The sequence below is a fragment of the Oncorhynchus mykiss genome, chromosome 10 (assembly GCF_013265735.2).
Source record: "Oncorhynchus mykiss isolate Arlee chromosome 10, USDA_OmykA_1.1, whole genome shotgun sequence".
NCBI lineage: Eukaryota > Metazoa > Chordata > Actinopteri > Salmoniformes > Salmonidae > Oncorhynchus > Oncorhynchus mykiss.
This window is the reverse complement of record NC_048574.1, coordinates 50,624,236-50,646,839: the sequence shown is the minus strand read 5'-3', so window position 1 is coordinate 50,646,839 and position 22,604 is coordinate 50,624,236. Positions and strand designations below refer to the sequence as shown.

General features: G+C 42.8%; 2 protein-coding genes across 7 annotated transcripts; one reads left to right on the top strand and one right to left on the bottom strand.

Moving 5' to 3' along the window:
- Positions 1 to 969: 969 nt before the first annotated feature.
- mrps31 (mitochondrial ribosomal protein S31) lies at positions 970 to 11,802 on the bottom strand. Of its 2 annotated transcripts, none has more exons than XM_021618951.2 (6): positions 11,621 to 11,802; positions 4,846 to 5,625; positions 4,537 to 4,689; positions 2,485 to 2,634; positions 1,903 to 2,117; positions 970 to 1,605 (listed from the first exon to the last, which is right to left on the bottom strand). In XM_021618951.2, exons 2-6 carry the CDS (start codon positions 5,490 to 5,492, stop codon positions 1,370 to 1,372), a joined length of 1,401 nt encoding a protein of 466 aa, XP_021474626.1. In that variant the 5' UTR covers positions 5,493 to 5,625; positions 11,621 to 11,802; the 3' UTR covers positions 970 to 1,369. The 2 variants fall into 2 exon arrangements, with proteins under 2 accessions (XP_021474626.1, XP_021474625.1); XM_021618950.2 differs by lacking the exon at positions 11,621 to 11,802 and adding an exon at positions 8,203 to 8,410.
- On the top strand, positions 9,792 to 20,710 carry slc25a15b (solute carrier family 25 member 15b). Of its 5 annotated transcripts, none has more exons than XM_036933327.1 (8): positions 9,792 to 10,401; positions 12,894 to 13,022; positions 14,475 to 14,586; positions 17,257 to 17,403; positions 17,519 to 17,656; positions 18,793 to 18,968; positions 19,256 to 19,414; positions 19,715 to 20,710. In XM_036933327.1, exons 2-8 carry the CDS (start codon positions 12,968 to 12,970, stop codon positions 19,834 to 19,836), a joined length of 909 nt encoding a protein of 302 aa, XP_036789222.1. In that variant the 5' UTR covers positions 9,792 to 10,401; positions 12,894 to 12,967; the 3' UTR covers positions 19,837 to 20,710. The 5 variants fall into 5 exon arrangements, with proteins under 5 accessions (XP_036789222.1, XP_036789221.1, XP_021474628.2 ...); XM_036933326.1 differs by lacking the exon at positions 9,792 to 10,401 and adding an exon at positions 10,424 to 10,448; XM_021618953.2 differs by lacking the exon at positions 9,792 to 10,401 and adding an exon at positions 11,168 to 11,320.
- The last annotated feature ends 1,894 nt before the right edge of the window (positions 20,711 to 22,604 follow it).

Below are 22,604 nucleotides of genomic sequence, written 5' to 3'. Positions count from 1 at the left end.
CTGCAAAATGACCAATGTGCATGTGTCTGCTCAAACGGTCAGAAACAGACTCCATGAGTGTGGTATGAGGGCCTGACGTCCACAGGTGGGGGTTGTGCTTACAGCCCAACACCATGCAGGACGTTTGGCATTTGCCAGAGAACACCAAGATTGGCAAATTCGCCACTGGTGCCCTGTGCTCTTCACAGATGAAAGCAGGTTCACACTGAGCACGTGACAGACGTGACAGAGTGTGGAGATGCCGTGGAGAACGTTCTGCTGCCTGCAACATCCTCCAGCATGACCGGTTTGGCAGTGGGTCAGTCATGGTGTGGGGTGGCATTTCTTTGGGGGGCCGCATAGCCCTCGATGTGCTCGCCAGAGGTAGCCTGACTGCCATTAGGTTCCGAGATGAGATCCTCAGACCCCTTGTGAGACCATATGCTGATGCGGTTGGCCCTGGGTTCCTCCTAATGCAAGACAATGCTAGACCTCATGTGGCTGGAGAGTGTCAGCAGTTCAAGAGCAAGAGGAAGGCATTGATGCTATGGACTGGCCCGCCCGTTCCCCAGACCTGAATCCAATTGAGCACATCTGGGACATGTCTCACTCCATCCACCAACACCACGTTGCACCACAGACTGTCCAGGAGTTGGCGGATGCTTTAGTCCAGGTCTGGGAGATCCCTCAGGAGACCATCCGCCACCTCATCAGGAGCATGCCCAGGCATTGTAGGGAGGTCATACAGGCACGTGGAGGCCACACACACTACTGAGCCTCATTTTGACTTGTTTTAAGGACATTATATCAAAGTTGGATCAGCCTGTAGTGTGGTTTTCTACTTTAATTTTGAGTTGGACTCCAAATCCAGACCTCCATGGGTTGATAAATTTGATTTCCATTGATCATTTGTGTGATTTTGTTGTCAGCACATTCAACTATGTAAAGAAAAAAGTATTTAATAAGAATATTTCATTCAGATCTAGGATGTGTTATTTTAGTGTTCCCTTTATTTTTTTGAGCAGTGTACTTGTCCTTGATCAGACACCAACAGTGGAATTGTCAAGGTAGAGAAACGGCACGGTGTGTATAGTTAAAGAGTCTCTGAACAACCAAAGCAATACATGGTGTATCCGATTAAGGGCTATGCCAGGGTCTCTGTTAACCATCTCCATTGGTTCTCTCATGGGAAAATACCATCCAATCTCTTGAGTGACCGTTTTCAGGAGGGGAGTGTGTCTGTCATTATTGTTTTAGTATACTGATCACCCTAGCCCTGAGACAAGGCTGTCATGCCATAGGAGTCTACAACCCTTAAATCCCACGTTAGCATTTGTGTGATCATAAATTACTTAAAGATTGTGTTTCTCTTAAATTTTGCCAACACAGTTCAGTTGAGGTAAACCTCTGCCTCCTTGAGGACCTCCTCTTTCTGCTGAAAGTAGTCCCTGAACCAGGCTATATGTTCTCTCTTTTGCTGTATTGTGTAGTAGGGATTTTTAGCCAGGCCCGAGACCACCAGCTCCATGAAGTGTCTGACAGGTCCCTGGCGTGGGAAGCCTTCCTCCAGGTGTTTCTCCAGGAACACGTGCTCATGGAAGGGCACCTGGGCCTCCGCCTCAAGACCTGAGACACAGGTGGGAGAAAAGGGGTTTGGGGTCAGAGAAGAAAAACAAAACACTTGTCGAATCATGCCCAAACTGTCTTTTTCTCGGTCTCTCCTTCAGTCAAATTGATCACATTCATAAAGCCTTTCTTTAAGTATATATTTTTTTATAAACATAACCTTTATTTAATTAGGCAAGTCAGTTAAGAACAAATTCTTATTTACAATGACGACCTACACCGGCCAGTAACCCGGCCTAGACTCCAAAGAGTGCGCAAAAGTGCAGTGGCGAGGAAAAACTCCCATCAGGAACTCACCAGCCTCATTGTTAATTGGATACTGCCACAGCCTGCCCTCTTTGGTCCACTGGATCATCTCCTCAAAGCCATTACGAGGCATTTGATTGGTTGACAGGGCCACTTGATTGGCTAACTCCATGTCCCATAGGGTCGGAACAGCTATATCTGTGTCTGCCTCCGGTTCAGTGCTCGGGGTGAAGATGTTCAGCCTTTTCCCTGAAAATAGACTTCTCCTGACAACCACAGGGTCAAAGGGCAAGGGTCAAGTTCAATCAAGCACTATTAAATAATGTCTAGACAAAGACGACCCACACTAAAAGACTTCCTGGATGTGCCAGAATATTATTGGAATAGTTTGACTGATTTATTTAGGGTTATTGTACAATTTAAAAAAGGCAGAAGACAGAGGATAACACATGAAAGCATTACACAAGGCTCTGATGAAGGCGATTACGAGGAAACGTAAGCATGCCTCATCAATAAATAATAATCTATATGCAGAAACAGAGTGCTACTTGTTCTTTGAGACATTTAATTATGAATGAAGACATTTTTACTTCAGCACTATAGTCCTAGCCATGTCCAGGGCATTATCCTTACCTCCTCCGTAATCCACCATCCAACTCTGCAGTGATGCCTCTATCATGGGTGTAGCCCCTCCCATCTTCATCAAAGCGGATCTGATTGGCCGGCCGGGCGTTCTGCCTGCCGTTGGGCTTCTTCCCCACCTTCATGTCAGCAATGATAACCCTGAAACAATGATATCTTCATTAGATTGCATATTTGCTTGTTTCACGGCTGTTAGATTACACTATGGACCTCTACAGCCAGGGAATAAGACTCAAATTATAGTTAAACTTTAATTCTATAGTAAACGTATCTAGAGCAACCTACAATCAGTGCATTCAACTAAAGCAAGTAAAACAACCACAATCACAATCCTTGCAAGTTAAAACCTTCAGAAATAGCTGCCAGGTGCTACAGTGCCTTGCGAAAGTATTCGGGCCCCCTTGAACTTTACAACCTTTTGCCACATTTCAGGCTTCAAACATAAAGATATAAAACTGTATTTTTTTGTGAAGAATCAACAACAAGTGGGACACAATCATGAAGTGGAACGACATTTATTGGATATTTCAAACTTTTTTAACAAATCAAAAACTGAAAAATTGGGCGTGCAAAACTATTCAGCCCCCTTAAGTTAATACTTTGTAGCGCCACCTTTTGCTGCGATTACAGCTGTAAGTTGCTTGGGGTATGTCTCTATCAGTTTTGCACATCGAGAGACTGACATTTTTTCCCATTCCTCCTTGCAAAACAGCTCGAGCTCAGTGAGGTTGGATGGAGAGCATTTGTGAACAGCAGTTTTCAGTTCTTTCCACAGATTCTCGATTGGATTCAGGTCTGGACTTTGACTTGGCCATTCTAACACCTGGATATGTTTATTTTTGAACCATTCCATTGTAGATTTTGCTTTATGTTTTGGATCACTGTCTTGTTGGAAGACAAATCTCCGTCCCAGTCTCAGGTCTTTTGCAGACTCCATCAGGTTTTCTTCCAGAATGGTCCTGTATTTGGCTCCATCCATCTTCCCATCAATTTGAACCATCTTCCCTGTCCCTGCTGAAGAAAAGCAGGCCCAAACCATGATGCTGCCACCACCATGTTTGACAGTGGGGATGGTGTGTTCAGGGTGATGAGCTGTGTTGCTTTTACGCCAAACATAACGTTTTGCATTGTTGCCAAAAAGTTAAATTTTGGTTTCATCTGACCAGAGCACCTTCTTCCACATGTTTGGTGTGTCTCCCAGGTGGCTTGTGGTAAACTTTAAACAACACTTTTTATGGATATCTTTTAGAAATGGCTTTCTTCTTGCCACTCTTCCATAAAGGCCAGATTTGTGCAATATACGACTGATTGTTGTCCTATGGACAGAGTCTCCCACCTCAGCTGTAGATCTCTGCAGTTCATCCAGAGTGATCATGGGCCTCTTGGCTGCATCTCTGATCAGTCTTCTCCTTGTATGAGCTGAAAGTTTAGAGGGACGGCCAGGTCTTGGTAGATTTGCAGTGGTCTGATACTCCTTCCATTTCAATATTAATCGCTTGCACAGTGCTCCTTGGGATGTTTAAAGCTTGGGAAATCGTTTTGTATCCAAATCCGGCTTTAAACTTCTTCACAACAGTCTCTCGGACCTGCCTGGTGTGTTCCTTGTTCTTCATGATGCTCTCTGCGCTTTTAACGGACCTCTGAGACTATCACAGTGCAGGTGCATTTATACGGAGACTTGATTACACACAGGTGGATTGTATTTATCATCATTAGTCATTTAGGTCAACATTGGATCATTCAGAGATCCTCACTGAACTTCTGGAGAGAGTTTGCTGCACTGAAAGTAAAGGGGCTGAATAATTTTGCACGCCCAATTTTTCAGTTTTTGATTTTTTCAAAAAGTTTGAAATATCCAATAAATGTCGTTCCACTTCATGATTGTGTCCCACTTGTTGTTGATTCTTCACAAAAAAATACAGTTTTATATCTTTATGTTTGAAGCCTGAAATGTGGCAAAAGGTCACGAAGTTCAAGGGGGCCGAATACTTTCGCAAAGCACTGTAAATCAGTGCTAGTAAGAGTAAATGAGAAGACACTTGCCCAATGTTGTTGACGTCCCCGTTCTTCTGCGCCTCTCCGATAGCTTCATGTTGCCTCAGCTTCTTCAGCAGCTCTGACTCAGCCTGGCTTTGGCTAGGTAAAGTAGCTGCAGCAGCAGAGACAGCAGCAACCAGCTCAGGGCTCAGTGTCTCACTGCACACACACAAAAGGGTGAATTTGGTAGAAGGGTGAGACTAGATATATGGCCACCTATTGTGAAAACAGGTGTATCAATAGAAGCAGTTGGATCTCAGCGGAAGATAGAAAAAAAACAGAATTACGAGTCGACCACGGCACAAGTCTCCTCACCTTGGGGCAGGTGCTGGTACGTCAGCCATTCCAGTGGCCTCCTGGAACATACTGGTGGTGCTCTCCATAGCTGCTGGCATGGGCCTGGCAGCAGTCTCAGAGGTCCTCTGCACCTTTAAGGCCTTAAACTTCCTTTTGTTGGTCACCTCGACCTTCATGGCCCCCAGGAGGTCCAGCAGACTCTCCTTCCCACTCTTCACAGGCTGAATTTCATCCTTGGGGGGGGCTTCTGTCTGTTGTTCCTCCTTATTGACCTCTAACATCTGCTCCTCTACAACTTTGTCTCCCTCTTTCTTTACATCTACAACCTCTTCTGTTTTAACCTGGATCTCAACAATTGTTTCACCCTCCTTTACTACCGCCATTGTTACTTCTAGCTTTTGTTTAACCTCCTCTGTTTTACTGGCTAACATGATTTCTTTCATTTCCTCACTCTCCTTTACATCCTCCAGCTTTACTTCTGGAATGGGCAAAAGTGCTGTTTTAGTCTGGATTTCTTCCATTTTCTCACTATCCATCTTAACTGGAATTTCCTCAATTTTGACACTCTCTGTTACTCCCTCCATTTTCACCCCTACTCTCTGCTCGCTCTGTTCTGCTACCATTTTTACATAATCTTGTAGCTCTATGACCTTCTCTCCAACCATCTTTACTGCTACCTTCTGCTCACCATCCTTCAATGCACTATTTTCTTCCTTGGGAGGGAGTGGCCCCTCTTTCTTTTCACAGTGGATGACAGAGCTTGTGCCAAATGCATTGAAGACCCCTCCATTCGTAGCTCTGGGTGAGGGAGAGAGACCGTGTAAGCACAAGAAACATTAAAGCTAAATACTTTAACTTGCAAGACAGTGGCCCTCAAAGACATTGTGCTGCACTAGTACTGAAACAATGTAGACTTGCGATAGTTTGCTACATGGCTGCAAAGTGAGAATAGATTAGATCTTTATTGTAGATAAAGATGAGATGTTCCAGGGCCGGCCCGCTCATTAGGCAGGATTATGCGGCAGATTTGCGAAGGTGGCATTTTCAGAGGTAAACTGGCCAAGACCACCAACAACACATAAAATCTCACATAATTCTTCCCAAAAACAATTACAGTTCTCTCAACAATCACAGTGCCCACTTAGTCAAAGGCAGGGACGCAAAATATTGATCTTGTCCATTCCAAGCGGGCCTCTCCGGGGGGCTGTTGGAGAGAGACGCATCGCTGCTGTGCTCCAACATTCCGTCAAAACATTTTACATACATCCTGTAGCAGATCTAGCAAATGGTAGAAAAGTTATGGCCTTTTCAGCAGCCTACAGGCTGGAGATCAAATGTATGACAATGGAATGAGACAGAAACTTTTTACATCCTGCAAGCTTCTCAGATTAGCACATTTTTGATTTGATTGGCACACAATCAAATTAAAAATGTGCTGACATGTTAACAAACATATCCTAAAAACAGGACGGGTTAAAGTAAAATATACAATATGGAATGGACAATCAGGCTACTCACAACTGATGTCCAGGAGTTCCATCCCGTGGGTTAAATTGTCATGATCAGTGGTTTCAAGTTGCTATCAGTAAATTTTTTACATGCTGATCACTTCTGCATTTCCCGCTGTGTAAACACTTAGCAAATAGGCTCAGGATAACTCCTCCTGATAAAGTTGTGTATCTGATATTCTGATCTTAAATAGCCACAGCAATCAGGACTAATAAAGCCAATGGTCATTCATAAAATTCCATTGCGGGCAGACATGGCAGGCTACATCCCAGTAAACAGACTGACGACGTCGTCGTTTTTTTGGTCCTGTCCGGATCAGCCGTCTTTTTTTTGTAGGGGGGGGGGGGGGGGGTTACAAAACGGTAGATATACCACATAGATGGGAATTCCTAAAATTACATTTCAGGCAACGCTGTAGGCCAGGGATGGGCAACTCCAGTCCTCTGGGGCCTGATTGGTGTCGCACTTTTGCCCCAGCTAACACACCTGACTCCAATAATCAACTAATCATAAACTTCAGTTTAGAATGCAATTAGTTTTGTCAGCTGTGTTGACTAGGGATGGGCAAAAAGTGACACCACGCCATCCCTGAGGACTGGAGTTGCCCATCCCTTGCCTACAGCGTTGCCCGAAATTGAATTTGCTCATCCCTGCTGTAGGCTATAACTCAGTAAGCCCGGACTGCCGCTGATGCCTTTTTTGTTTCAATCCAGACCGGCCTTGATTTCCACATTCACAGACGTTGGTTTTTGGTTCAGACTTTGTCCGGTCTGAACCAGCCTTGATTTGGCCCAAACATAGACTTCTATAAATTACATCTTTTAAATTTCATTCAGAACCTAAATTGAACCTAACTTCAACATGTGGAAAATTATATATTTTTGGTATCATTTTGCTTACTGGGCCTATTCTTGTAGGGTGGCAATTTTTTGTCTAGGGTGGCAGAACAACCAGGACCAGCCCAGTGTTGGTCATTGCCATAGTAGGCATAGTTTGTTATAGTGATGTTACCTTTGATACCAGAGCTCATTCATCACTAAGCAGCTAACTTCAAAGCAGTGTGCCAAAAAAAAGCATGTTTCACTTTATCAGAAATGTCATCGATGAGGTCAGAAGTTTTGTTTGATCACATGCTTTTTCAAAACATATGTTACAAAATGCGAGATTGCACTGATGGTTTGGGTGCTTTCTTCGATTCCAAGCTGCTTTCAAACACCACCCATACAGTTCGGGTTTTGTACATCAAGTTCCACCTGACCTGTCACTTAACAGGTAGTCTAGGGAACATTGAGGGACGTGAGGGTATGAGGTCAAATCCCATTTAAGACACACCATCTTGATAATTATTTTGTGAAACCACACTTTCTGCACTGTTGTTCAAATAATTTGTTTCATTTAGTATAGTAGAAGCTCCTGTCTTTAAGCATAAATAATGCAATAGATTCCGTTTTTGAAAAATAGTCCAATTGAAGGCAAAAAAAGGGAAGCATGATGTAAAACGCAAACCTAATATTGCAACGGATTATAGTTAACGTTAGGTTAACAAAATCAACGCTTGACGAAATAAGTGGAGGGGGAAGAAAAAAAACACCATCTCATTACGCTTTACTATTTGTTGACCAGCAGATGTCACTAATGTCCATTGTGAACAGATAATAAAGAGCCGAGTAATGAACAGTTTCTCGGCACAATTTGCCGGGAAAAAAGCGCCGAAGCCTTCAGAAAGCCTCAGTTTCCCATCACTAGTGTGTAGCCTAGTTAGCTTAATGGCTCTCTAAGGTTGTTTAGCTAGCTAACGTTAGCTACTGTAGTTTGATTGTGCAGTTGTCATCAGACAACCTTGTAGAGGGTGATATGAGAACTTACCTGCAAATGGGGAGTGAAACTATATCACATTTCGACGACCTTAAACATGCCTCGCGGATGTACACATGTAATGCACGATTTCTAACCGGACAGACGGACAATAGTAATATTCTATACATGATTGCTCTTCACAAACGCCTACAATGTCGTCCATACACGTTTCCTCCTTGTGCGACGATCAAACTGTCCGTAGTGAAACAAATGTTTAAATAATGTTTCCGCTCGACATTAACCACATGGGAGGGGAATGGGGCTGTGCAAGGGCTGTGTTAGCTTCTTTGGTGAGTGGTTTGGGTGATGAAGAAGTCGAGAATGCAAAGACGTGCGGTCTTGCTTACCGAATTCTGATGTGCACTTGTCAATCTACTGTAGTATAACAGTTAGGCTACCTATTATATTGGTCAACTTGTAAAGAAATAGCCTAGCTCCGTTTTGAACGGTCATCCAACTCGGAATTACAACTCGGGAACTCGAGCCTCTTTCTGGAGCTCCGACTTTCTGACCTGAAGATCACTGACGTCATTATTTGACCTGTATATTTTCGTGTTCCCAGTTGTCTTGAAAGTACCACAAGAAGCTGCAGTAGCAGCAGCAGCAGCAGCAGCACTTGCTCTGTCTGACAGATTTTCCCTTAAGGGCTCTGTATGCTTATGATAAATAAGATACATCATGAATATACTGTACACATAAAGCAATTTAATTCGACTAAAGTATGCAATTTAACCGATAAGCATGACCAGTCAAATGTATTTCCATAAATGAATAGGCTAAAAAGCATTATTTCGCAATGGGATTTTTTCTTCTCCTGGCCAATTTTATTTATCTGCTTTTCAACAAAAAAAATATCGGACAAAAGCCTAACGGCAACTACATTGTTTATAAATACTGAAAGTAAATATCAGTTTGGGTGTCAGGCGTGTCCTTATAGACTTTTGCAGTTGAGGAGCGTGTAAATGTGTTAGTAGTCATCTTCAATAGCCTCCCTTTGACGAGGAAACACAAGCGTATCCTACCTGAAGTGTTTTGATATCTGCCACACCCCATGTCGGAGGAGAAAAGCATGCACACATTTACTTATCATTGTATCAATAAAATGTATTGCGCAACGAACTTAATTTGTTTTGATCACTTTACACATTTATTTTGAGATCTACCCCTGTAAAAGTAATTTGCTTGATGCGCGTGAGTGGAAGACGCATGAGGAGCTTCTAATTTAATGCAAGCGCATTTTCGTCCACGTTAACTCTCCTCCGTTACCGTTGCCATTTTAAAAAGTAGGCAAGAGAGGGTGGAGATGATGCAGGAGTTGAGAAAATCTAATTTTAAAAATCCCAATGACCTTTGCAGTTTTTGGACGGAGGAGTGGCGATGACGCTGAGCGTAAGAATGGCGCTGTTAAGATCTGAGATTTGTCTCCTGTGTATACACATTCGTTCGAGGTGTACATACATACGTGTCCTGAATACAAACCAAGTAATATTACTTATAGGTCTGTATGCTCTCTTGAGAACCTTGAAATGGCGTCATACCGCAGTGGTGAGCGCTCTGAGGTTGAGCCAGTCCAGGATGAAGTGGGCCTACCTGCAGCGACAGGTGTAATGGAGACTTCTAAAGTTTGCCTTGAGAATCCTACCAGAGATGGAAAGAGTGGATTCCTGCATTGTGGCCGACCCATATATTGTGTCGGGCTGGGTAAAGGACAAACTAGGAATGATTACATCTGTGAAAGTTTCTAGGAGTGGAATTGTTTAGATTTATTTGTGTATCCGCCTCCCAGAGGAAGCGGCCGCTTCGAATCACGCAGCTTGGAGCTCAACCTGTGGTGTGCTTTGTTTTCTGTAGCAGGGCGCCTCAAAAATGGGTGATCAGGGGGGTGTGTGTGAGAGATTTTAGTCTAGAAGATCTACAGGAAGTTTTGAGAGAAGGGGTTCCATCCTCCCAGGTCGACGGTCTGGTGTAGGATAATTTAGGACCAAGTAGTGGGATGGGGTGGTGGATTTTTGGGCATAGTGTATAGGTGCAGGGGTAGTGCAATTTCAGTTTATCCCATTCCCTTTTCCCTTTATTTTTTGGTTTTGTCATAATGTGGAATGCACATTCCGAACTGAGAAAGGCAGTAATACAGCAAAAAGTGTCTGGTCTGGCGGAAATTCACAATAATAATAATAAGAAATTCCATTGGACAATGAATGGAGGAAGGTATAATGCCCCACCCAGCATGCTGCATCACACAATCCCTTCTCAAGGTCAGGGTATGAGTCGAGTGGAGTGTATTCACGAATGCCAAGGGAAGCCAGGCTTCCCAAAATAGGGAAGCCAGGCCCCAAATAGTTGAGGAAGAAAAAAATATATATTTAATCTCTGTGTTTTCATAATTTTCCTTCAATTCTCAAGAGGCTGAATGTATCTCACCCGAGAAAGTTTTAGAGAGAGCGAAACAGCACCCCTCTGTATCTGTAAGTGTAGTCTATCTTATGCTGTCTGGTTAAAAAGAGTATGACATTGTTGCCGCCCATAGCTTTGAATGCAGGGGAAGTCCGCGAGCATTTGGCCTCCCTTGATTAAAAAAAAAGTCTAAAATAATAGCCAATCAGCGTTGCGCTAAACTGAGTGCGCTCAACTGTGAATGGTCCTGGTGCACCAAAAATAAGTGTCAAGGGAAGCCAATTTGGATTTGGCTTCACTCCTATCACATCACATTTTGAGCATAGAAACAACTTGAATTGTTACATCTCGTTGTGGTGTTGTCCTCTGGCTAGCTAGCTAGCCAAAATTGTCCCTTTCCTAAATTAGCCATGGATAGAGATGGGATTTGGACTAAAGGTTTTACTTAGTTCTCTGTACTGGCTAATGGTTATAACGGCGATTCTGATCCGAACATAAATTCATACAATGTGCCCCCGGACTGAAACGATGAAAGTTCAATATGTAGTTAGATGTAGAAGGCTTATGTTAACTAGCTAATGTTGCCCATGACAGGAAGTAAGGCTAGCGAGCAAGCATTTTAGCCGGGTAGCCTAGAACAACAAAAAATAAAAGCGTTCACTCTATGACAGAGTCAGACTGCTTCGTCAACATAAAAAAGAAGAGGATTAAATTGGTGTTTCTCCCCAATAGGGTGAGTCAATGTTTTTTTCTACTTGCACACACACATACACGGAAATCTGAACCACATCATATTTAGCTTACATTGTTTGGACTAAATTGTTTTTGATATCTTTTGTCATTGTATTAGATTGGTGAAATAGTGCTGGAATAGAGGATTCAGCTCCTGTTTTCTTTGTGACTTGCGGTAACTCTCCTGGTTCTAAATCAATAGTTATTTAGTAGTCAGAAAATGTCAGAAACATGAACTTGATTGACCATGCTGTATGTCATGTAACTGTTTTTTACATTCAATATATTTTGTGGACTTTACCTGACAGAGGTTGCTTTCCGGTGGCTGCAATGTCAAACAAGCCCAATGTCCATGCTAAAACGGGTTATAGCCATGAGTCCTCTATGTATATCTATCTAAAAAAAAAAGAAAGACACAGCTCCCATAAATAGTTTTTTTCAAAGTTGCCGAAATGCGAAATCCACGTATATCAGTGTATTCGTAACAACCATTACGAAACTTATATTCTATCAAATAAACCTCACGTAGCAAATTATCAATTACATTTTTTGTTGACCAAATTCGACACATTGACCTCCATACAAAAAATTACTCACTCCGTGGCCTTATTTTCGTGGACAGGTTTTGGGCGGAGTAAAACTATATCTCGCTTCGCCTCTTCCTCTCTGTCGAAACGCACGTTTGAATGAGATGGCCTTGGATGCTGTGTCTCTAGCAACCTTTTCTACGTAGCATCAAAGGTACGTCGGAATGAGAGAGTAGTGTTCTATATGAAGCTAAATAAATGTAGAGAACTCGAATGAACCCTGCCGTTAGCAGTATTAGGTAGCTAGCTAGCTTACATCCACACATCATCGCTGTAATATGTAGCTACTGCTAAAAGCTAGCTACCGTTTGTCCTTACATTCGATGCATTGCCAGCTGTTAATGTTGTAGCTTGCTTAGCCGGACACCCGAGTCATTTTAAGCATTCTTGTTCAGATCGCAAACTAACTTTTGATATACCAACACGATTGCCGCAATGCACTGTACAACATGAGTGAATATATGGCTTATGGTGACAGACTCGGCGCACTCGAGAGCGGTTTTCACAGTTAATACCGTATTAATTTATATACACAATCTATGTGCTGAGCGTGACAGTCGCCTTCTCTGTCTCCTTGAACTTTCGCACCAGTTTCTGCTTCGAATGAAGAGTGATCACAGACTAGCAAATTGAGACTTGCATTGGAATTGTGAATGGACAGCTAATTATAAGTGATTCACTCTATTAGAGTTACATGTGAACAATCGAGGAACTGTGATTTACTGCCTCACTTGTCGTGGGAAAAACAACTACCGTGGTGAAATGGAGTGACATTTTTGTCAATGTTTATTAAGGTGCGATCTATACTGTAGTTTAAATAAGAATTTTTTCTTAACTGACTAGCCTAGTTATTTATCGTTTTTCTACTGTACCCACTAATCTTATTTCCCTGATTTTTATGGTGAGTGATAACTGGTTTAACATGTAATAGTAGCTTCGTCGTTTTTTTTGTACAGTGAGTATTTACTGTATATGGTTGTTTCACAGATTGGCATTGCAGTAGGCGCTGTACCATAATAAAGGAGGAACCCTTCTACAGGTAGTTCCAGATCTCCATCTCAATGGCCCCACACCCAGTGGTGCAGGCCATCATTGACCTCTCAGCTGGAGCTATAGGTAAAGTAACAGTTGCAAAGCACAGTTTCAGGGGGCCCAAATTATTATTTTATGCAGTTTGATAGCTAATCTCATGCTATTTTTAAAATGTTGCTATGGGGCTAAGAGAAAATGTAGCTGTTTTAGAGCTCTTCCGATTCTTGTAACTAGCTGGAACTCCATAAGACACGATAAAAAGGCATTTCATTTGTACAATTATTGTCCAACAAGTGTTTAATGGCCTTGATTGTTTAATTCTAATATGAAATTATTCAAACTTAATATCCATTATTGCCTGTTTTCTTGAATGTTAAACACTTTTTTGCAGCACAGCAGTGTCTAGTTCGGGGTGCTGGTTTGGCACAAACAACTAGTATTCAAACATTATTTGATACGAAAAAAACGAGTTTTCGTAGGAAAACTAGCCTAGTTTAAAAAAGGAAGTAAGAGAACCACACACTAGAAAAGACAGATGACGTGACCTTTGTTCTATTTATTTACATTTTTATTTGGCAGTGCAGCAGTGATAAACGCATGCAAAATAAGAAATAAACTAAAGTCAACATTTGTCGCCTGTCTTTTTAAAAGGGAAAATCTGCAGTTACTATTCATTTTTACTTAAATGTATATTTACCCATTTGATTCTTGAAGAATATAACTTATAAATGCCGCATGAGCATAGTTCAACTGTTGTACCCCATCAGAACCCCAGAAATAAACATGTTTTACTCCACTATTTGTAAACAGATTTTAAATGTAAACACACACTGTATATAGCCTCAACATGATTTAAAATATATAATTTTGACATCATGGATGGTCAGTCCTTGCATCCATAGCCCTGTTTATGAATTTGATAGTGGTTACATACAGCCTCGTCCCTCAGCTTTGTCGGGAAGTATGCTTTGTTATTGTTTCTACTGCGGCTTGCCCCTTTTTAAGTGTTTGGTTTTTGAATACTTATCACAATAATAAGGTTGCAAATCCTTATTACTTACACTTATTGCACACCAGTGGTCTGGATGGCCAAGATGGAGATGAAATATCTCAACATTTGACTATTTGTGTAACTACATCTGAGTAAATGTTCTTGAGAGCTTGACCTAACTATTGTAATGTAATAGCAGTAGCAATGCTAAAAGATGTCAATTGTTCAGAGTCCTCACCTGATCTAGCAGGACACTGACTGCTGACTATTGCCTTCCCCCAGCCGGGCCCTTTGTTTCCAATGGCTGTGATCACTGTCACACACACTATCACAAAGCCCACTCTACAGATCCTTATCAGTGTAAAATGTGGGGGTAAGCGCTGAATCAGCTCTGAACTTTAGATACACTAAAGAAGTAGGATTCCTTGTAACTTTGCATGATCATAAGGTTCAGGTTTTGTGTCCCAGATCTAATTGTTGTCAACTCCTATCGTCATAAAGTGAAATGGCTCCTTTTAACTGTCCCCACTCCACACCCTACCCAGGAGGTACAGCGTGTGTGCTGAGCGGTCAGCCCCTGGACACAGCCAAGGTGAAGATGCAGACCTTTCCCTCCTTGTACCGAGGCTTTGTCCACTGCTTCTCCTCCACATACAAGTATGTAGCTTTTTTGTGTGTTTTAAAATTTTTTTTACCCCCTTTTCTTCCCAATTCCGTGGTATCCAATTGTTAGTAGTTACTATCTTGTCTCATCGTTACAACTCGGGAGAGACGAAGGTCGAAAGCCATGCGTCCTCCGAAACACAACTCAACCAAGCCGCACTGCTTCTTAACACAGCGCGCAGCCAACCCGGAAGCCAGCCGCACCAATGTGTTGGAGGAAACACCGTGCACCTGGTGACCTGGTTAGCGTGCACTGCGCCCCGGCCCACCACACAATGAGACAAGGATATCCCTAACCCCGCGCGTCGGCCCATGGATGGCCGGCTGCGACAGAGCCTGGGCGCGAACCCAGAGTCTCTGCAGTGCCCTAGACCACTGAGCCACCCGGGAGGCCTCAAGAATGTAGCTTTGTCTGAGGCTCCTGTCCTATGGGACATTCTGGCTGTCTCCTGTTTCTGTAGCATGAGGCAGTTTTAATATAAAAGTACAACCCAGGACAGAACGCTAAGTCTATCACAGGTCCATGTTAAAGTACAGTGCATTTGGAAAGTATTCAGACCCCTTGACTTTTTCAACATTTTGTTATGTTACAGCCTTATTCTAAAATGGATTTTAAAAAATTAAGTCCTCATCAATCTACACACAATGACAGCAAAAACAGTTAAAAAATAAAATAAAAATCTTAAACAGATACCTTATTTACATAAGTATTCATACCCTATGCTATGAGACTCCAAATTGAGCTCAGCTGTATCCTGTTCCCATTGATCATCCTTGATGATTCTTCAATTTGATTGGAGTCCATCTGTTGTAAATTCAATTGATTGGACGTGATTTGGAAAGGTCTATGTAAGGTCACACAATTGACGGTGCATGTCAGAGCAAAAACCAAGCCATGAGGTTCAAGGAGTTCATAGAGCTCTGAGACAGGATTGTGTCGAGGCACAGATCTGGAATAAGGTACCAAAACGTTTCTGCAGCATTGAAGGTTCCCAAGAACACATTGGTCTCCATCATTCTTAAATGGAAGAAGTTTGGAACACCCAAGACTCTTCCTAGCGCTGGCCACCCGGCCAAACTGAGCAATCGGGGGAGAAGGGCCTTGGTCAGGGAGGTGACCAAGAACCCAATGTTCACTCTGACAGAGCTCCCGAGTTCCTCTGTGGAGATGGGAGAACCTTCCAGACGGACAACCATCTCTGCAGCACTTCACCAATCAGGCCTTTATGGTAGAGTGGCCAGACAATACTCAGTACTTTGTTGAAGCACTTTGGCAGCGATTACAGCCTAGAGTCTTCTTGGGTGTGACGCTAAAAGCTTCGCACATCTGTATTTGGGGAGTTTCTCCCTTCTCTGTAGATCCTCTCAAGCCCTGTCAGGTGGGATGGGAAGCGTCGCTGCACAGCTATTTTAAGGGCTCTCCAAAGATGTTTGATCGTGTTCAAGAGTGGCCCGGACAAGGACATTCAGAGACTTGTCCCCAAGCCACTCCTCTTGGCTGTGTGCTTAGTGTTGATGTCCTGTTGGAAGGTGAGGTCCTGAGCGCTCTGGAGTAGGTTTTCATCAAGGATCGCGCTGTACTTTGCTTCATTAATCTTTCCTTCGATCCTGACTAGTCTCCCAGTCCCTGCCTCTGAAAAGCATTCTCACAGCATAATGCTGTCACCACCATGCTTCACCATAAGGATGGCGCCAGGTTTCTTCCAGATGTGACTCTTGGCATTCAGGCCAAAGAGTTCAATCTTGGTTTCATCAGACCAGAGAATCTTGTTTCTCATGGACAGTCCTTTAGGTGCCTTTTGGCAAACTCCAATTGGGCTGTCGTGCCTTTTGCTGAGAAGTGGCTTCTGTCTGGCCTCTCTAACATAAAGGCGAGATTGGTGTCCTTCAGTAAGGTTTTCCTATCTCCACAGAGGAACTCTGGAGCTCTGTCAGAATGACCATCAGGTTCTTGGTCACCTCCCTGACCAAGGCCCTTCTCCAGCAGCCAGCTCTAAGAAGTGTCTTGGGTGTTCCAAAGTTCTTCCATTTAAGAATGATGGAGGCCACTGTGTTCTTGGGACCTTCAATGCTGCATACTTTTTTTTGGTACCCTTCCCCAGATCTGTGCCTCGACACAATCCTGTCTCGAAGCTCTACGGACAATTCCTTCGACCTCATTGCTTGGTTTTTGCTCTGACATGCACTGTCAACTGTGGGACCTTATATCGACAGGTGTCCCTTTCTAAATTCTGTCCTATCAATTGAGTTTACCACAGGTGGACTCCAATCAAGCTGTAGAAATATCTCAAGGATGACCAAAGAAACAGGATGCACCTGAACTCAATTTCGAGTCTCATAGCAAAGAGTCTGAATACTTATGTAAATAAGGTAGGTCTGTTATTTTGAATAAGTTTGCAAAAAAGGTATAACCTGTTTTTGCTTTCTTATTATAGAGTATTGTGTGTAGATTGATGGGGGGGGGGGGGGGGGGGAATACCCTTATCTATTTTAGGGTAAGGCTGTAATGTAACAACGTGGAAAAAGTCAAGGGGTCTGAATACTTTCCGAATGCACTGATGTAATGTATTTTGACTAATATGGATGACATCGAGTATTTTATATCTTGTAAATTGTTCTAATCTGGTGGAGTGGCACTTTAATAAACTACTCTAAACTGTACAGACAGGTGGGTCTCCGAGGGCTCTACCAGGGTACCAGCCCAGCCCTGATGGCTAACATCGCTGAGAATTCTGTGCTCTTCATGAGCTACGGATTCTGCCAGGAGGTGGTTCGCACAATGGCGGGACTGGGAACGGAGGCTCCACTCAGGTAAGGAAAGATACTAGGATGTGTAGGCCTAATTGAATGCTCGCTCTCTTTCAGTAGTAGGCATATCATCTCCTACTGTATGTTCTCTCTTTCTCTATATGTCTCTGTCTTTCAGTGACATGCAAAAAGCATGTGCTGGGTCGGTTGCATCCATCTTCTCCTCTCTGGTCCTGTGCCCCACTGAGCTGGTCAAGTGTCGTCTTCAAGCCATGTACGAGATGGAAGCGTCTGGCAAGATCGCAAAGGGCCAAAAGTGAGTGTTTAAAGGCCCAGTGCAGTTAACATTTGTCCTGTGTTTTGTATCATATTGTATAACAGCTGATGAAACTAACACTGTAAATGTGTTATTTCCTGATTAGTTGCTGGTTGAAAATACAATCTACACGGGACCTTCTAATCAGCAGATTTTGCATGAGTGGAGCTTCGACAGGCGGTAAATGAGTTAATGTTAGAGGTCGGACGATTTAAAAAAAAAAATATATATATATATTTTTTAAAATAAATAAATAAATAAATTTTAAAAAATTAGGGCCGATTTCAAGTTTTCATAACAATCGGTAATTGTCATTTTTGGATGGCAATTATGGCCGTTTACATTGCATTCCTCGAGGAGACTGCGTGGCAGGCTGACCACCTGTTACGCGAGTGCAGCAAGGAGCCAAGGTAATCTTAACATAATCACTAGTTAACTACACATGGTTGATGATATTACTAGGTTAACTAGCTTGTCCTGTGTTGCATACAAATTAACAGGCACCGCATTGATTATCATTGAATCACAGCCTACTTCGCCAAACGGACCTTTCCATTGGTCCTAAAGTGAGATCTCCACACACCCGGTGCAGCGAGCAATGCAAAGCAAACTCGCTCAGTAACAGCAAGTTTTCCCATCCCCGCTCAGACCACTCCAAGGCAGTCCTAGCAAAAATCTTGCTTGACTTTTTTAAAATTTTTGACCATATTAATGGAAAACTATTACAGTAAGTTACTTAATTGTTACCCAGAAATTAATATAAAAACGTCTGCTTTGGGCCTTTTTTAAAGGATATTCGCATAATTACTTACATTTTTCACTTAAGTTTTGCTACTTTAAAACTTTTTTTTGTTTTCCTGTTTTGTTTAGAGGGTAGTATAAACTATTCTTACAAAATGACCATGTTTTGATTTTCATATTACCTCCTTATAAAAGAGCTTTTCTACCTCTGAACTGGAGGAGTGGTCCGGTATGGCTGAGTTTGTAAAAGTGTAGCACTAATAGTACCAAGGTTGTTGGTTCAATTCCCGCAGGGATCCCATACAAATTTTAAGTATGCACTCACTGTTTTGTAAGTCGCTTTCCATAACATTTTCTCGCTCTCTGCCTCTCTTTCTCACTTTCTCTGCCTGCAGCACGGTGTGGTCAGTGGTGAAGTCAGTGATGAAGCAAAATGGTCCTACAGGGTTTTTCACAGGCCTGACCACAACCATCGCCAGAGAGGTGCCCGGCTACTTCTGCTTCTTCGGGGCCTACGAGCTCTGCCGAACCACCTTTGCTGACAACATGAAGTGCAGCAAGGATGACATAGGTACTGTAGTGTTACTTAACTATTAAGGGATGGCAAGTAGCCTAGATGTTAGAGTCCTGGGCCTTCCGAGGGGATGGGATAAAGGAGAAGGCTTTTAAAGATGAATTGTGTAGCAATATACTTGATTGGGATTCCTTTTGGGATTATGTCGGAATTGGCCATTGTAAAGCTTTTGCGCCAAACTCTCTTTCCAAAACATTCAACCTAATTTGGTTAGCTTGTTAGAAAAAAACACATTATGCTTATGGCTGTGTTCCTGATGACTTGTGGCTATGTGTATGTTACAGGAGTGGCCCCTATTGTGTTCAGTGGGGGTTTCGGGGGTGCATGCCTGTGGCTGGTGGTCTACCCCTTTGACTGTGTCAAGTCTCGCATCCAGGTCATGTCAATGATAGGGCGCCAGGAAGGTTTCTTCAAGACCATGATGACTATCATGAGGACGGAAGGTAGGCACTGTGGGATGTTTTGTGGTTTTGGGCAACATTTTTAAACAGGAATGTCTTTGCAATTCATATCTTCAAACATCATAGATAATTGATTCCCCCCCCCAAATTTTTTTGTTTGAGATACAGATGTATAATTTGTTCTCGCTGCATGTGATGTGCTTGTGGGCGATCGACCAAGCCAACATTCTGACTTTGTAAAAATCCGCTCTGTGCTTCAAGCAAGATGCATCACTCCTCTTACACGCTTTGTTGAGGACAGTAGGAAATATTATCCTTTCATTTCTTTCCCTTTTTGGTTAGGTGTAAGGGCGCTCTATTCTGGTTTGACTCCCACCATGATCCGCACGTTCCCCGCCAACGGAGCCCTGTTCCTGGGGTACGAGGCCAGCCGTAAGTTCATGATGAAACAGTTTGACAGCTGACCTGGTCCTCCTCTGACAACGATGTCCCCCATCTCTTTTTTTGCCTTGTCATTTGTACTGGTTAACCCTACTACGTTGTGTCGTTAACCTCCTACAACACTCTGAACTGGTTGAAATGACCTGATTTCAATGAGTTCTGGTTGTAAGTGGGTTGAGCTTTGCCCGCTGGGTTGGGCTCGGAACCCACACTCCTCAGAGAAGCATTGTGGCTAATATTATGTTTTTAGATACTTGACTTAAATGTGAATAAACAATGAGTGTACAAAATATTAGGAACCTAATATTGAGTTGAGTTGCATCCCCTTAACAGCCTCAATTCGTTAGGGAATGGACTCTACAAGGTGTTAAAAGCGTTCCACAGGGATGCTGGCCCGTGTTGACTCCAATGCTTCCCAAAGATGTGTCATGGCTGGATGTTCTTTGGGTGGTGGACCATTCTTGATACACACAGGAAACTGTTGACATGAAAAACCCAGCAGCATTGCAGTTCCTGACACACTTCAACCGGTGCGCCTGGCACCTACTATAGTACTATTCCCCGTTCAAAGGCACTTAAATCTTCTCTGAATGGCATACATACACAATCCATGTCTCTTGTCTCAAGGCTTAAAAATCCTTCTTTAACCTGTCTCCTCCCCTTTGTCTACACTGATTGAAGTAGATTTAACAGGTGACATCGATAAGGGATCATAGACTGACTGGGTGAATCCAGTTGAAAACGATGTTATGGACCTAATTCTTTGTACACTCGGTGTAAGGTTGATATACAGGATGCACTCCCAGACCTGATTTGAAACGGGATCAAGGTCTGGAAGTGGAGTATTTAGTGTTTTAATTTTTTACAGTATTAATAAAAGACATGTTATTTTATAAAGCCCTTTTTAAATTAGCATTTGTCTGTGGCACGTCAGAGCAGAATCTCAGAATAGTCATAATCTATTTCTTAATCTGCGAGAGGGGTATACTACAAAGCAGAATAAAGGAGTTCGACAGTTAACTTGGTTATATATTCATAATTTAAAAATATATATATATTTTAAAGAAATAAGATTGAAATGTGCATGGTCTAATTGACTCCACAAACAAAAACACATACAGTGGGGAGAACAAGTATTTGATACACTGCCGATTTTGCAGGTTTTCCTACTTACAAAGCATGTAGAGGTCTGTAACTTGTATCATAGCTATTCTTCAAATGTGAGAGACGGAATCTAAAACAAAAATCCAGAAAATCACATTGTATGATTTTTAAATAAATAATTAGCATTTTATTGCATGACATAAGTATTTGATCACCTACCAACCAGTAAGAATTCCGGCTCTCACAGACCTGTTAGTTTTTCTTTAAGAAGCCCTCCTGTTCTCCACTCATTATCTGTATTATCTGCACCTGTTTGAACTCATTACCTGTATAAAAGACACCTGTCCACACACTCAATCAAACTCCAACCTCTCCACAATGGCCAAGGCCAGACAGCTGTGTAAGGACATCAGGGATAAAATTGTAGACCTGCACAAGTCTGGGATGGGCTACAGGACAATAGGCAAGCAGATTGGTGAGAAGGCATCAACTGTTGGCGCAATTACTAGAAAGTGGAAGAAGTTCAAGATGGCGGTCAATCACCCTCGGTCTGGGGCTCCATGCAAGATCTCACCTTGTGGGGCATCAATGATCATGAGGAAGGTAAGGGATCAGCCCAGAACTACACGGCAGGACCTGGCAATGACCTGAAGAGAGCTGGGACCACAGTCTCAAAGAAAACCATTAGTAACACTCTACGCCGTCATGGATTAAAATCCTGCAGTGCACACAAGGTCCCCCTGCTCAAGCCAGCGCATGTCCAGGCCCGTCTGAAGTTTGCCAATGACCATCTGGATGATCCAGAGGAGGAATGGGAGAAGGTCATGTGGTCTGATGAGATAAAAATAGAGCTTTTTGGTCTAAACTCCACTCGCCGTGTTTGGAGGAAGAAGAAGGATGAGTACAACCCCAAGAACACCATCCCAACAGTGAAGCATGGAGGTGGAAATATCATTATTTGGGGATGCTTTTCTGCAAAGGGGACAGGACGACTGCACCGTATTGAGGGGAGGATGGATGGGGCCATGTATCGCGAGATCTTGGCCAACAACCTCCTTCCCTCAGTAAGAGCTTTGAAGATGGGTCGTGGCTGGGTCTTCCAGCATGACAACGACCCGAAACACACAGCCAGGGCAACTAAGGAGTGGCTCCGTAAGAAGCATATCAAGGTCCTGGAGTGGACTAGCCAGTCTCCAGATCTGAACCCAATAGAAAATCTTTGGAGGGAGCTGAAAGTCCGTATTGCCCAGCGACAGCCCCGAAACCTGAAGGGTCTGGAGAAGGTCTGTATGGAGGAGTGGGCCAAAATCCCTGCTGCAGTGTGTGTAAACCTGGTCAAAAACTACAGGAAACGTATGATCTCTGTAATTGCAAACAAAGGTTTCTGTACCATTAAGTTCTGCTTTTCTGATGTATCAAATACTTATGTCATGCAATACAATGCAAATTAATTACTTAAAAAATCATACAATGTGATTTTATGGATTTTTGTTTTAGATTCCGTCTCTCACAGTTGAAGTGTACCTATGATAAAAATGACAGACCTCTACACGCTTTGTAAGTAGGAAACACTGCCGATTTTGCAGGTTATCAAATACTTGTTCTCCCCACTGTATCTAAGTTTAGCTTTCTTAAAGAACCAGAAAATGATCCGTTATTTTTCTGTTTATCAAAGTTAGCTGGCTAA